A 14,083-nucleotide genomic window follows, 5' to 3' on the forward strand; every position below is an offset into this window, starting at 1 on the left:
AATCATCCTCAACCCAAATTCTTTGCAGCCCTTTTCTCTTCCCTCTTAATCAGTGATGTAAGTTCTCTGGCTGTAAACCTTAGCTGTCAGTCAACATGAGGAAAAACTTACATCACCTTCTAAAGACAAAGCACTCGTCAATCTGTCTCCTTCCCAGCTTATTGTGTGTGTCTTTCTCGTTCTCCTTTCCCTTTTCCTCCTTGTTCACTCTGTCTCTCTCCTCATCCCTTTCAGATATGCTGCCAAAACTGGAGACAAGGGTGGTTCTTGTGGGAGAGGCGGGCAGAAATGGAGCGCTGGTCAAAGCACTGCAGGTATTTCATTCCTCTATTAATCCTGAAGGTCCGTTGGCTTCTATTACGGTGGCAGGCTTCCACGATGTGTGCTTGTCAACACCATTGCTGTTCTCTGTTTGATAAGTAGGACATAGAAACTCCGTTTTGAAGGACGATAATGATGCTTCTGGTTAAAACTGTAAATAATGAACATTTCCCCCAGCTGTTTTCTCAGGTGGGTAATGCATCTGAATAAGCATGAAATGGGATACAAAAGTCCCTCATGGATGTTGAGTAAGACTAATGAGATATGGATAATTGTGATAAAACAGGATGTATAATTATGTGGGGAACTTTTCTGGTCTGGCATTTTCAGCACCACAGACATAGATTGCATGTTTATGATGTTACAGTGTATCTTGCTGTCACCATGGGTAGCAATCATTTCTGCCTCACAAATGTATCAGCACAGATGTGTGAAACATTAAAACATTGAAAGTAATTTATGTTTTATGTAGTGCTATAGTGGTTGGTTTACAGATAATTTAACATTTAAAAATGTATACAAATTCAATATAGTTCATTGTTTTATTATTTCTGTTGCAAGACAATTTCAGCATTTTGGCAAATATGATTATCTGATCCTGGTGTGCAGCTCTTCCTTTACAGCTGTTATTCACTTGCATTTTCCCGTGTATTGTTACCAACTAGGTTCATATTGCATCATGGTTGATGCTGCTTATGTTTTGCAAGCTTCTGCGCGATGTTTCTCTAGATTGTGGGTTGATCACTCTCTGCTTATCAGTTTATTTTTACAATCTGTGCAGCATGACAACTCACCTTGACCACTCGTTTCTTTGCTAGTGCTATATTTGGTGCTGAGAAATCTGCCCACCAGTGCTATGCACATGTGTGTTTACTGCTGATTGCTTCCGGTTGAACTGAGAGAATGTGACTCCTCTCCTGCTATTCTTTAGTTTGCTAAAGTGAAGACATTTAATTCAACTGGACTTGTTGGAACCACAAAAATACTTAGTGTAGTCATGATTAAGGATGGGGATCAAAACCTGGTTCTATTGAGGATGTGATTCCACTTCTTTCAAAACCCCAAAATCAATAATGTTTAAGCTTATCGAAACTGCTACCTAGTCCTGGGGCTACTAGGACATACCATTACATCTCGAGTTTAGTCGCATCATTTAAATCCAAATTGGCAGGATAAGAGCTAGTTAGCATATATAAATTATGGTACAGATAAAGACTCGGATCATTAAGGTGTCTCAATATTGGTGTCAATATTAATGAAAAATAACGATCCTCATCACTACTCACGATTGTACAGTGGCGCTACAGATTGGAGCTGCTTCCCTTTCAAAGGAATCTTTGGCTGAGCACAAACACGGGTTACAGAGAGAACTTAAACAACTTTCATTTTGGTCTGTTTACAAGTTACTCAACTAATGACAGATAATATAAGCTTCAGTCAGCAGTCATTTTAACTGGTGGAAGTGAGGATCTGACATCTGGCTCTGTTTAAGGTGGGCAACCACACTGTCTGTATTTCTCTATGCTGGTGATTCAGAACACAGCTTAGGTTGAAGAGTCGCGTTGCTTTTGAGTAATTTTCTGTCCCAAATTTGGCCTTGGTGTGGAAACTATTGCTGCCCTGGGAGTGATGGTCCCTCTGTTGTTTAAGTCCGCAAGGCCAAGTGAGACCAAGGTGCAGCTTAGTTTTCTTCTTCAAACAGTAGTATTTTTATGGAGCACAATAAGTCATAGGACTAGCTGGAGGGGGCAAAGAAGAAATCCTAGTATTTCTTTTTATGGTGGCCATGTTGATACACTGTTTTGTAATATTATGTTCAGTATTTGTATAGTATTTCTATCTCAGCACTGTGAGCTCACATAAAAGTAGAAGCCAATTTTCAAATGCACAAATAACAAATGAAATGCATTGATTTTACATTGCATTTCAATGTGCCATTTACATATTTACATTTGGTGACCTTTTCTTGCCTTGGTGTACAAACTGGTTTGAATAGGTCTTAAAAATGATCACTTAGTCAGATAATATTTGGAAAATTCACTTCTCAATGTATTAAAGTCTCAGTGAAAAGGCAATTTAGGGACCTTTATCTTCTACAATGTGATAAACAACCTCAAATCCAAAAATGTGTAGCTGTGTAAATTGTAAATCAAAACAGAATGCAATAATTTGCAAACCTTTTTCAACCTATATTCCACTCTTCTGGCTTCACTTGTTCTAACAAGAGATATCTCCTCCTCAACTGACATAAATCGTTGCACAGATCTAGGAAGATTGGTTTTATGTTGACCAAAGATTCTGACCCGATCCTGATAAACTATTGTCAACTTTTATTTTTAGCTCTTCACATGATGAGTGGCAGTACAATCCAAATTAAAAATCCATACAATTCCCTTTCTGCTTTTTTACCATGTGAGCTGACTAAAACATTGCGAGATAGGATGGGATGTCACTACAGAACCAAAATAACCCCGGTTGATATTATATTTAATTAAAAAAATGCACCTGTATCAGGCTGTTGAAACATACAGCTTATGACATCCTGTCAAAATGTGTACACTTTTTAATGGGGATATTTATGTGTCTATCAGTGCGCGTTTGCGTGTGCTCCAGTAAGAAGCATAGTTTTGTGTCTTTGAGTAGCGCCATGTGAAGGTGATTTGGAGGCGTGGCGGCAGACTAAGTGCTGCGAGAATGACTTCCTTCCCAGGTCTCCTGAGCCCTGTCACTTCTGAAGGCTTCCTGCTTAAATCATCTGTTTCTCCCTGCCAATCTGCAGCGCAGCCACATCCAAAGACATCTGCCGACAGCTCCATCAGAGCTCTCCCGATTGCCTGCCTGACCGCCCGCCGCCATCTCTCATGCAACCCACAGGAAAAAGACGCCCCCCCACCATTTCTTCACGTCCCCTTCCCTTTCTGCCCTCGTCTTTTTCTCCTCTCCTCCTCCCTCCCGAGGGCTTTGAACTTTTTATATTAATTTTAAACAGAAATTCCTTCTCCTCCCCAGCCTACCCCCTGTGAAGCTTGATATTTGTTTGAAGTCACTGTCTTCAGACTTTGCAAGGACACAGACCCCGCCCTATCTCCTCCCCACCTCCTCCTTCCTGAATCCCTAAACCTGGCCATCCTCTCTTTGTCCTCATGTAGGGTTAATTTGTATGAATTTGTCCCCTGCTATCTCTTTTACTCTTTCTTCACTCTCTCTCAGCCTTCTGTCCGTCCCCTTTTTTCTACTTCTTCTGCTCTCCTCCCTTTAAATGCCGGTGTTTGACATCCACTTCCTGCTGGTTGATTTTTACAGGCCGTCAGAGTAATGGAGGTACCGGTGGTAAAGATAAGAGAAGGCGAGGCGGGTGCCGAAGAGAAAATGATGATAAAATCTATAGTCAATATGGTACAGTACAGTGTCTGCTTCTGTGTGTGACTGTCTGACACTTTGATGGGTACTGGGGGAAGTGCTGCATGAGTCTTAAGTCACACTGGATACTCACTCAATCGCTGTGCATGGCCAACTCACTGATGGTGAATTGATTTGTGGGTGAATATTTAAATATAACTGATGTAATACCTGACATGTGGATCGCTCTCTAACGGAGATTTGCACTCAGATGTCAACGCAAGTTTTTAGCCTGAGTAATATATAAGTCATTTAAAAAGACTTTCTGTTTAGCGCTCTGGCATTTGAAAATGGGAAATTCAAAGGTGTTTAAGTTGGAAGCAGTCACATGAAAATGTCTCTGCACACAAAAGATTTCATTAGACAGATCTTGAACTGTTATCAACAACAATACTCCTAAAGCTTTGATTTCTGAGTGACCTCTCCTATTTAAGGGTTTAGCGTTTTTGGAAATGTATAATTTAACCTTTCTCTGAGAGTGAGATGAGAAGATTGAAAACAAGCTAATGTCTTTACTGAGCTAGAGTCAGGGTGTGGTTCTTGTAGCAACAATTTGTCTGTCTTGCCAGGACTATGGTTTGTGAGGTTTTGGTCACTGCACTGGCCGTGCCAAACACAGGATTATTCCAGTCAAACGAGATATGGCTGTTCAATATGAATATTTGACAGTTTGTTGTTTTGTTTTCAAACTAAAGTTTTAAACTTTTAACTGGTTCACAGGGATGTTCTGTGTGACAGCAGCATTCAAGTAATCATTCAAGCAAATAAAGTAAACAAACTAAATGCCCTCACAACACGAGAAATCAAACAAAAGCCAGAGACTGTGTTGTGTTAAGTTGCTGTGCGCTATAAATTCACCACTTCTGAGCAGAGGACAGAAGATAATGTTGTCTCAGATCCATACAGTGCAAAGCTCTCGCTCTCTGTGCTACAGCCTGCATGTCTGCTGCTCCCTGTACCAAAGAGTAGCGTGAAAGTCTATGGCGCTCACTCCGCATCAAATTCAGGGGGCCACAACGTACCCAGAATTACACTTAACAGAAAAATAACGGCTGCTTGATTTGAAGCAATCTCAGTTGACTGCTGGATCGTGTCTAGTATCAAACCTTACTGCCATGACCTTGCATGGCTGTAGACTTAAGAGAAGACTAGATGAGTAGAATTGCTTACCGGCATGGAGATATGCGCAACTGCTGTGAATGGCCAGGCAACTGTTGATGGGTGGCTGCGTGACAGTTGACATATCAGGGCGCTTCTGCATCTACTGTGAACATGCCGATGCATTTTTGTTTATGTACAGATTAAACAAACAAGACATAATATGTTCACTAGTGAGCTGGTATATTTATTTTAAGATTGCCAGGCTAGCTATTTCCCCTACTTCATGTGTTTAGTATTAGCGAAGCATAACAGGTATGCTCAGCGAGGGTATGCTGTTGCTATTGATCTGCTCATCTCACCCCCAGAAAGAAAGCAAAGTGTATTTCCCAAAATGTTAAAACTTTTTATATTGGTGTTTGAAATAATGTGTTCCTAACATTGTAACAAATTTATTTCTGACTCTGGATGTTACATTTCGCTGATGCCTTTTCACTTTGTCCTGTGTTACCTAATGGAACAAATGTTTCGCAGGTAATTTGTTTAATGGGCAGTTTTACAGGCAGTGCCAGCTTTGCACATAAGCAGCCTGACAGTTAGTTTGTGATTTAATTTTTGTTCTTTTATCAAAGCCATTGATTCAAACAATTCGCTTCTGATTCAGAGTAACGCGCTTTCTCATCTGAGAGGGCAGAATTGATTGTTTTCATGCAGCACTGAGCATGGTTACTCTATAGCACAGAGTGAGAGAGAGAGAGAGAGAGAGAGAGAGAATATGATTGTGTCGACTGTATGTGTAAGAGTGAATGATTGTGCAGTGCAGTCCTTTCTCCACCTATTTTTCTTGATGGATTGGAGATGTCTGCAGTGGTGTTAAGAGCTCCACTGACCTTGGTGCATTGATAGGAAGACGATATTTCACAAAGTAACCATGAAAATCTTTATTGAAATCCTTTTCAAAATAGCTTAGTGGCACCAAACTTTTTCATTTCAGTCAGTCATGTTTTTACATGACTGTTTATGGTGCAGTTTTACTTACTGGCTTACATTTCACTAAGGTCGGTATAAATCGATGCAAATATTTAGCCTCAAAATTGTTTTGAAGGCCACCAAAGTTTGGTGATTTCATATTTTTCTTACTTTGACTATTTATGAAAATACCAAAACCAACAATGAACTTGTCCTACTAACAAGAACTATCTGCTTTTCCCAATCCGAATAAATAATATATTTCTCTGCGCCACAGAGGTTGTTTGAATCTGGATAAACAAAAATGTGCCATGTTAGTAATTGTTACTTCATTACGTTGCAGTCATTTTGAGTAAGTCCCACGCAGTAGTTTTTTTTTTCTGATCGTTTGTCATTGAAAGGCACTTTGTGCCTTGTAATATTTGTTATTAGAACAAGCTTTTTTGTTAAAAGATCTTTAAACTTCCTGCCAGCTGCAATCCAAGCTTGATCATGCTGCAGGTAAAAGTCTTTGTTCTTCTCGCAGGTTAACAGTGCCTTGTTACTGCAACAACAGAAAAATAGAAATAATATTAAGCTTTCATACCATATTGAATTTGGACAAAGGCCATATTGAGCTATAAATTCTGCTAGACAAAAAAATCTATGTTACTAGCCATGCTTTCATAATGTCTGTCTCAGTGTGTAGCCTCCTCATCGCAATGTGCTATCTGTTGTTTTACGATATTTAGAATTTTCCTTGCAGGTAGCTTGTCCTGAAGGAATTACCATTAGATCTTCACCATTCATTTTCCAGCATCAGGATAATTAGCATGATATTTACAAATAATTATTGAAGTTACTGCTGCAGTGTGTTGTGTGTAATTTGGAAATACACATATTGTCCCCTATTGTTTGATGACAGTAACTGCAAGATACTCCTTTGACAGGAGTCACACACAAAAAAACCCTCATTCGTCTGTTGCAGAGCTGTGTACATGGCTTTACTGGCAATGTGAAAGCAGTCTATAGCCTATTTTAGCGGTCTTGCCTGTGTACAGGGAAGATGGAAAATATTGAAGAGGGGACTAACATTGTTGGTTTTGGCCTTTTTATTGGATTTGTTGACAGTAAGAAAAAAAATAAAAATAATGCCAGTACTATCCTTCAGTTTGTTTTTTTTGCAGTTTTTACTCACTACAGAGAAAATTTACCTTTATTATAAATAAATTCAAGAAATACCAACAGCCTCACTAGCAAACCTTTCCCTCACACTCTTTGGTAATTTGCTGATTAATTGTACACTTCTGAATGTTGCATCTTCTTTGTCACATCGTCATGCACTGCTTCATTACTGTCTTGTGATTATTCCTGTTTAGGACATCAGCACCCCATGCATAATGACAGACAACATCCAAGAGTTTGGAGATGGAGATAACACTGATTACGAGACAGTGTTTGTCCTCGCAGACTTTGATTCTCCTGACTACAGCTACCTCTACAAACGTGACAACCGCATCATTGGGCCTCCTGTTGTGCTGCACTGTGCTGCAAAGGAGGAAGTAAGTTATGGATTAACAACATATTTATTATAGTTTCTGTCACAGACTAGATTTACAGACATTGTATAATCAAGAAGTAATTAGATTTGTTCATAAACATTAAATAATAGCATGGCCTCTCAAACGGTATCAACGTGAAATTCAAACAACTTCACTTTGAAATTTTTGCTCCGAAAAAAAAATGTCCGTTTCACATGGTGAGAACCCACCAGGGACAGGTTCAGGATGAACTGTGATTTCAAAAAAGCAGGATGCAAAAAATCCATTAGGGCTTTGAACAGGATGATGAACAGGAGCTGCCTCTGCCTGCTGTGCTGTTGGTCTGAAAGAGACTTCACATAGGATGCTAATGTTGAACATGAACAATATTCCCCAACTGTGGCGTCTATCAACAAGACAAAGTGCTCTGCACGTTTGTCAGCTGATGTACACACACACTCACACTCACACTCACACTCACACTCACACTCATAAGCAGGTTCAGACAGCATTGTAGAGCATCATCATAAAGATGTATGTCTCTGGATAATGAGAAATGGTCTTTGGGCATTTTGCACTTTTTCAACTCTGTCAGCCATTAATCTGACCTGGAAACTATTAGGTGCTGGAGTCACCATTCATACTAACTTTAGGGCTTTGCTTCATTATGGCAAAATAATAATCACGATTATTTTGATTATTGAAATCACGATTATTTGACATGATTACTCACTTGCCTGTAGAAGATCATGCAATTATTGAGCCTTAACCCTGGTGTTTATTTTTTACACTGGATGCCCTTTAACTTTAAATACAAGTGAACTGAAAAACAATGAAAGCTTTGTGGTGCAGCCATGACTGTAACACATCTTGCACATTACTGTAGTTTGGTCACATTCTCATAATAATAAAATGTAACCCAACTAATATAATTTAACAATACATAACAGTTACTGTATCAATAACAGCAAAATAAATTTTGGGATCAATGACTTTCACTAACTTCACTAACATTTCTCCTTTATCTGTTTAGAAGCAGCTGGGAGTGTCACTTCAATGAGAAAAGCTGGTCCACCTTAACAGTCCACCTTAAGGGAGTCTTGACTGTTTCCAGTGGAAAGCTAACTTAGCTTGTTAACTTCGAGGCTAACTTCTGTCACTTTCTCATCAGCTGGCGAGCTAGACATGAGAACGTGTCTCGAGTCTTGAGGAGTTGTAGCATTTATTTTCTGACAAACAGCCTCAACTGTGGACGCATCACACAGCTGCGTTTCACGTCATACTCTCTGCTCCTCTCACTGCAGCCTCACTGTCACCATCACCTGCACACACACGTCTGCTCTCCCCGCTATGGATGTATTATAGCTCCCCGCTCTTGCTCTCTATCCTTGCACATGCTGTCTGGAAACAAAATGTCGAGTTTCAGAACAACCACAGAGGCAGTGTGCTGTGGCTCTCTTGTTTTCAACCTGTTTTACTGAAACTTCTGTTTGGAGTTTGGAGCATGAGAAAAGGGTGTGCTTGATTTACAAAATAAAAGACAAAATGGGAGCAACATTGTTGGACTCATAATGCTGCACATAATTGTTTTATCTCAATTATCTTGTTTTGAAAATCGAGGGAAGCCAAAATCGTGGATTCATTTATGTTGTCATAGTTATAAAAATAATGTACTAAAAAAAACAGAAAAAAAATTGCTGAATGATGCTGTAGTATTTGAAGTGGTTTTCAATTGAATCACACTGTGAAAGGACGAAATGACATTCAGAGCATTCAAATGTAATTTTGTTGCCTGGTAAGACCATCCTGTTAACCCAAGCATAACATTCGTTTTGACTCTCTGTATCAGTCTGGACTCTTTGCTGCCCCAAACACAAACTCCTTCAGCCAATCCTGATGTTAGCACTAGCCTCTACTGCACAAACTGCATTGCTACGTTATGTGTTTTCTATAATGGTAAAGTTTGTGCTTGTTGTTATGGCAGCTGCCATTACTGTTCTGCCTACACTTTATGTCATTAACAACAACAATGCAGTCACTGATTGGCAGCATATGCTGTGCAACTGTGATGCCGATTCATGATTGGCCCTGTTTAGAATTAAATCTCTGGAAAGTGTTTTGGGCGGCAGCGAATCTAGCCTGATACAGAGTGAAACAGAATGTTGAGCTCATGTTATCAGTATGGTCTTACTAGCCTAGTAATTTTGTACTTAATTGAATGTTTTTCTTGCACTGATTTTTGCTTTTTGCCTTCCCAGCCTCTACAGTTTTCATGCCGTCCTCTCTACTCCACCACAATGATTAGCCTGTCACTGTGTTTCACTGGCTTCAGGAACAAAGAGGAAATGGTGAGTATATTAAAGTCACATTATGTATGTTTAACTTTGTACTTTTTTTTTTGTTTATAACTGTTTGAGACCTAAGCAATTTGAGAAATTTAGCTAAATAAATAAATGTATACATAAATGCCTAAAACAACAAACAAGCACACACAAATAATAATCATTTAGATTTTGAAAAGTTAACAATACTTCTTTTTTTTAAACTGATTTTCATGTCATTTTCTTGTCACCTTTTCCTAATTTCTTGCAATTTGCCTTTTTTTGCCATGTTTTCAAAAGAAATCAATCCAGTTTTCTCATATTTTATAGGTTTAAACGCATATGAAAGGTATCTGAACACAACACTAAATCTGATGTTGATCTGGGTTTCAAAGTGCAACCTTCCTGCTTAGAAAGATGTGAGTTTTAAGGAGATTTGTTCGGCTGACAAAACTTTTCCAAACATGTCAACTCTGTGTTGTGTAGATGCGCTTTTTGTTAAGGAATGGCACCGCTTCCACCAATTTGGTAGTAATGATGTAAAACAGCAGCAGCAGGAAGTATTGGGTTTGCATCAATAGGAGTGAAAATGAGTTCCAAAAACAGGTTCAGTTAGAGTTGTAGAGCCGAGCTCTCTGTCTGTTAACCAGCACAGCCGTACAAGAGTCAAGCCATATGAGACGCAGGTGAGGGTTGGGGAAGACCAAACATGGTTTGGCTACAGTCAACCAGAGCTAAAGCAATGACTATATTGTGATATATGGCCCGGTTATTACGGATATATTGGTATGCATTAGTTTCATTTTAAGATTAAGTTATTTGTTAATGCAAAAAAATTACAATAGGCCAATGTTGTTTCTTTTAGAACCACTAAATACCCATATCACTATCAGCCTCAAAAAACATCACGTTTCTGCCAGTTGTCACAGAGTAGCTCAGTGCAAGTAATGTTGTCTCTGTTTATTACTGTGGTCTGTTACCATAACACATTTCCACCCATTCCTGATCTACAAGGTATTTGGAAATCAAATAGTCTAATTAGTGCAAAGACATTAATTGATTTATCTGGAAAAAAATGAATAGCAACAGAAAAAACAGCCGCTGGCATAGCAAAATGGCGGTCATATTCCACCTTCCTGTTTCCCCCCTCTTTGTGCTAAGCTTGTGCTTTTTATATTTATGCAGAAGAACTTGGTGAATCTGGTTCATCACATGGGTGGGACCATCCGGAAAGACTTCAGCACCAAGGTTACTCATCTCATTGCCTACTCCACTCACGGAGAGAAATACAGGGTTTGTACATGCTTTCTTTTGTTGTTTACACTTATCTTGCAATAATTTCATTCTGTGTGTCTCTGACATTAATACCACTGTGCACTTGGGCAGGTAATATTGTTATGCCCTCATTTCCCTTGATGTGGAGAGGAAAATTAAAACTAACTAATTAAACACAGAAAATAATTAATTAAAAAAACAAACCAACAACAAAGAAACAGTTATAAACAGTTATAATCAAGAGAGGAGTAGTTTGTAATCATAGTTTTAAACTGACCTGTAGGAACAAATGCATTCAATTTTGATGTATGTTGTAAAATGTTCACCATGTGTGAAGCATATAAGTATAGGCACTTTTCCCCATACCTCCTGCTTGCACGCTGGACAGCAGGAGCCATGATATATGACGGTGTGTTGCTATTTAGGGCTTTATAAATGGAAACCAATGCCTATCACATCATACTGTATGAGACACCAAACCTTTTCAAACAAGAGACAATGAGGAATAGCTCAGCATTTGCCTGTAATTAATCTTGGGGCGAGCTTATACACTAAATCTAGGAGTTAAGGAGTGCAGAGGCACATCTCTGTAATCCAAGACAGACAGGAAGACGGCCTCAATTATTCGCTCTCTACTGGGGCGTCAAAAATTAGCTCTGTTTCTGTGCAAATGTCCAACTTTTTGTTGTCGCTTGCAGACAGCTGTGTCAATGAAGCTTTTATTTGCAGCCGGATACCGAGATACTTACACTCCAAGAGCCTCAATACTGCGATCATATGGAGAATAAATGCAAACTATTGTCTGCATTATGTATGGCTTTATAGAATAGCAAATATCTTGTTTGCATTCAAGAGTAATGTCAAATCAAAAGGGACATCTTGCAATTGTCAGAGGCTTGTTGTAGGATTTCATTGTCTGAGTGTGAAATATTAGCAAAGCAATACAGAACTGTACCATCTACATAAAGATGGAAATTACAATATATAGAGGATGTAATATTGATGAAAATATTAATAAAACTGTGACCTTAACAGGACCAAAAGTTGAACCTTGTGGAACAACCTTTGTAGTAAAAACACACAATGTTTGTTTTCCCCAAATCACACATGGCTGTGTACAGGAGAGGTAGTTCTGAAAAACAATATATATGTACGCCTATTTTTAAACTTGGCAATTTATGATGTACATCCTAGTTTTTAATAAATTAAAAATGCACTTTTGAATTGAAATGAAAAAAATACATTTTTAGGCAAAAGACTATATTAACATTCAGATAATTGATGTAATGAAATTGTTGCTGGCCTGTCGGGCAAACTAAACTACCCCCAATTAAATCACCAACATTTGAGTTCTTTTTTCCTCTTTGCTCTAATGTGCACAACTGCTGAATTCCAATATTTTAAGTCCAATACCGCTTTCGAAATAGTGGTATAACTAAAACTGTCTCTTTTGTCGGTAACATTTATTTATTCCAACGTGTATGTGTAAAACATTATGATATAGTAGCTTCCATTTTTTTAAAATTCCTTTGACAGCTAACAATGCCAACAACAGCTTTTGTTGAGGACATTGGTAAAATGAACAGAAAATAACAACGAAAGTGTTGGTTTTTCTGCTAACATGTTCCGGCTGTATTCCTTCATCAGTGGTGGACCAGACTAATGACAGTGCTGCACCAAAATCTCAACAATCCATCAAGATCAGAACAGTGTTGACACAGAAACATGTACTAGAACTAAAACAACTGAGAACAATGTGAAACCAAAGTGAAGTTGTCAAAATGAAAAGTAAACTTAACCATCAAAAACAGCAAAATAATGTGGAAGCAGGACTTAGTCGGGTTCCAGAAGTTAGGACTACAACCCTGGTGATGTTTTCAGTTTTTTTTTCCTCTTTTTATTGCACACCACCACTCCTTTAATTGTTGTAGCACTTCTCCCCTCTCTGAATGAGTAAACAAAATGAGAGAGAACTTGTGTGAAGTCCCTCCCAGCCAAGCTTGAATTTCCTCTGGGTCTAATGTCAGAAAATGGTGATTTGAGTCCCAGTTGAATCCTTTTAAACTGACTTCAATACACAACCTGCTCCATAGGGATACGCAGAGATAGATGGGAGGGTAGATGAATAGATTGACACTCGTCATTCAGCTGGCTCCCCTCTGCACAGATTAACAGATGCTTGATGCTTTACTTCTTTCAATCATCTCTGCCAGTGATTTTCTATTTAACCTTTTTCTCTCTTCTCTCTCCCTCCTCTCTGTTATTGCCTTCAATTTTTCACCTCGCCACCTCTCCTGTTCCTCCTCAAAGTCTTGTGGAGGATGTATTTTGTTCTAGCACAAGACAAAATGTAGTAAGAACTTGTTGGCTGCGTGACAGGCAGTCAAGGCTGCTTTCCATTTGAAAGTGTGGTGCTAACAAAAAAGGGAGAAAAGGGAAGTGTTTCAACCAATCGAGCCTCGTACTTGTTTCTGTATTCCGTCTGAAGTGAAAACTGTTTGTATTTGTTGAATTTGTCTTGTGATTGTGAGTGACAGTGCGAACAAGAGTAATGAAAACAGACTGGGGAGATTGTTCTGTGAGCATTGACGGAAGTATTTGGAAGTCTTAATAAACTGTTTGTCGATAAATGTCATACCTGCCTTTTTGTTGTTACTAGGAATGAAACAGTGTATCTAATTTTGCAATATCACAATAAAATATGGCTTGATGTGGCCATCGGACTGTGGTTATATTCCAAGCTGGGGGAGTTTCAAGCCAAAATATCTGTCCTGCCAATCGCAAGCAGCTCCTTTGAATACGAGGGCATGGATAGGCACACACAGCTGTCCGTCATGGCGGAAAAGCCCCTTTTTGTAGAATTGAGTAGTAACCAGGGGGCGATCAAGATTGAAAAGTTATACTATTGGGAAACTGTCATGTTGTCCTTCTTTATATACAGTCTATGGGTGCAACAGGAAGCTGAGCCCCCTGGTGTCTGTCTGCAGTTTAGGTCATAAAGCCCGCCCCTCTGTGTTAGTGAATGGTCATAGGTCAAACTAAAAACTCAAAGTACACGCCAAATACATTTTAACCAAAGACGGTTTTTGACACTGAAGGTAGTTCTCATAACCCTGATTAATATTTAAGTATTTGTTTTTATGATGAGTTTGGTTTTAATGAGTTTTCAGTTATAAAAAT

General features: G+C 38.9%; 1 protein-coding gene across 4 annotated transcripts in view; it reads left to right on the forward strand.

The window, feature by feature from the left end:
- ect2 (epithelial cell transforming 2) overlaps positions 1-14,083 on the forward strand; it is a 63,534-nt gene that overhangs the window by 5,966 nt on the left and 43,485 nt on the right. For 2 of the 4 annotated variants that reach the window (XM_088077383.1, XM_042512844.2), the window contains exons 3-7: positions 235-314; positions 3,625-3,717; positions 7,146-7,328; positions 9,566-9,655; positions 10,814-10,921. In XM_088077383.1, the coding sequence (XP_087933509.1) occupies positions 235-314; positions 3,625-3,717; positions 7,146-7,328; positions 9,566-9,655; positions 10,814-10,921 (554 nt within the window). The remainder of the gene's footprint in view (positions 1-234; positions 315-3,624; positions 3,718-7,145; positions 7,329-9,565; positions 9,656-10,813; positions 10,922-14,083) is intronic. The other 2 variants (XM_088077384.1, XM_042512851.2) reach the window with 1 other exon arrangement.

The sequence above is a fragment of the Plectropomus leopardus genome, chromosome 5 (genome assembly GCF_026936395.1).
Source record: "Plectropomus leopardus strain MGB_pleo_1.0 chromosome 5, ASM2693639v1, whole genome shotgun sequence".
NCBI lineage: Eukaryota > Metazoa > Chordata > Actinopteri > Perciformes > Serranidae > Plectropomus > Plectropomus leopardus.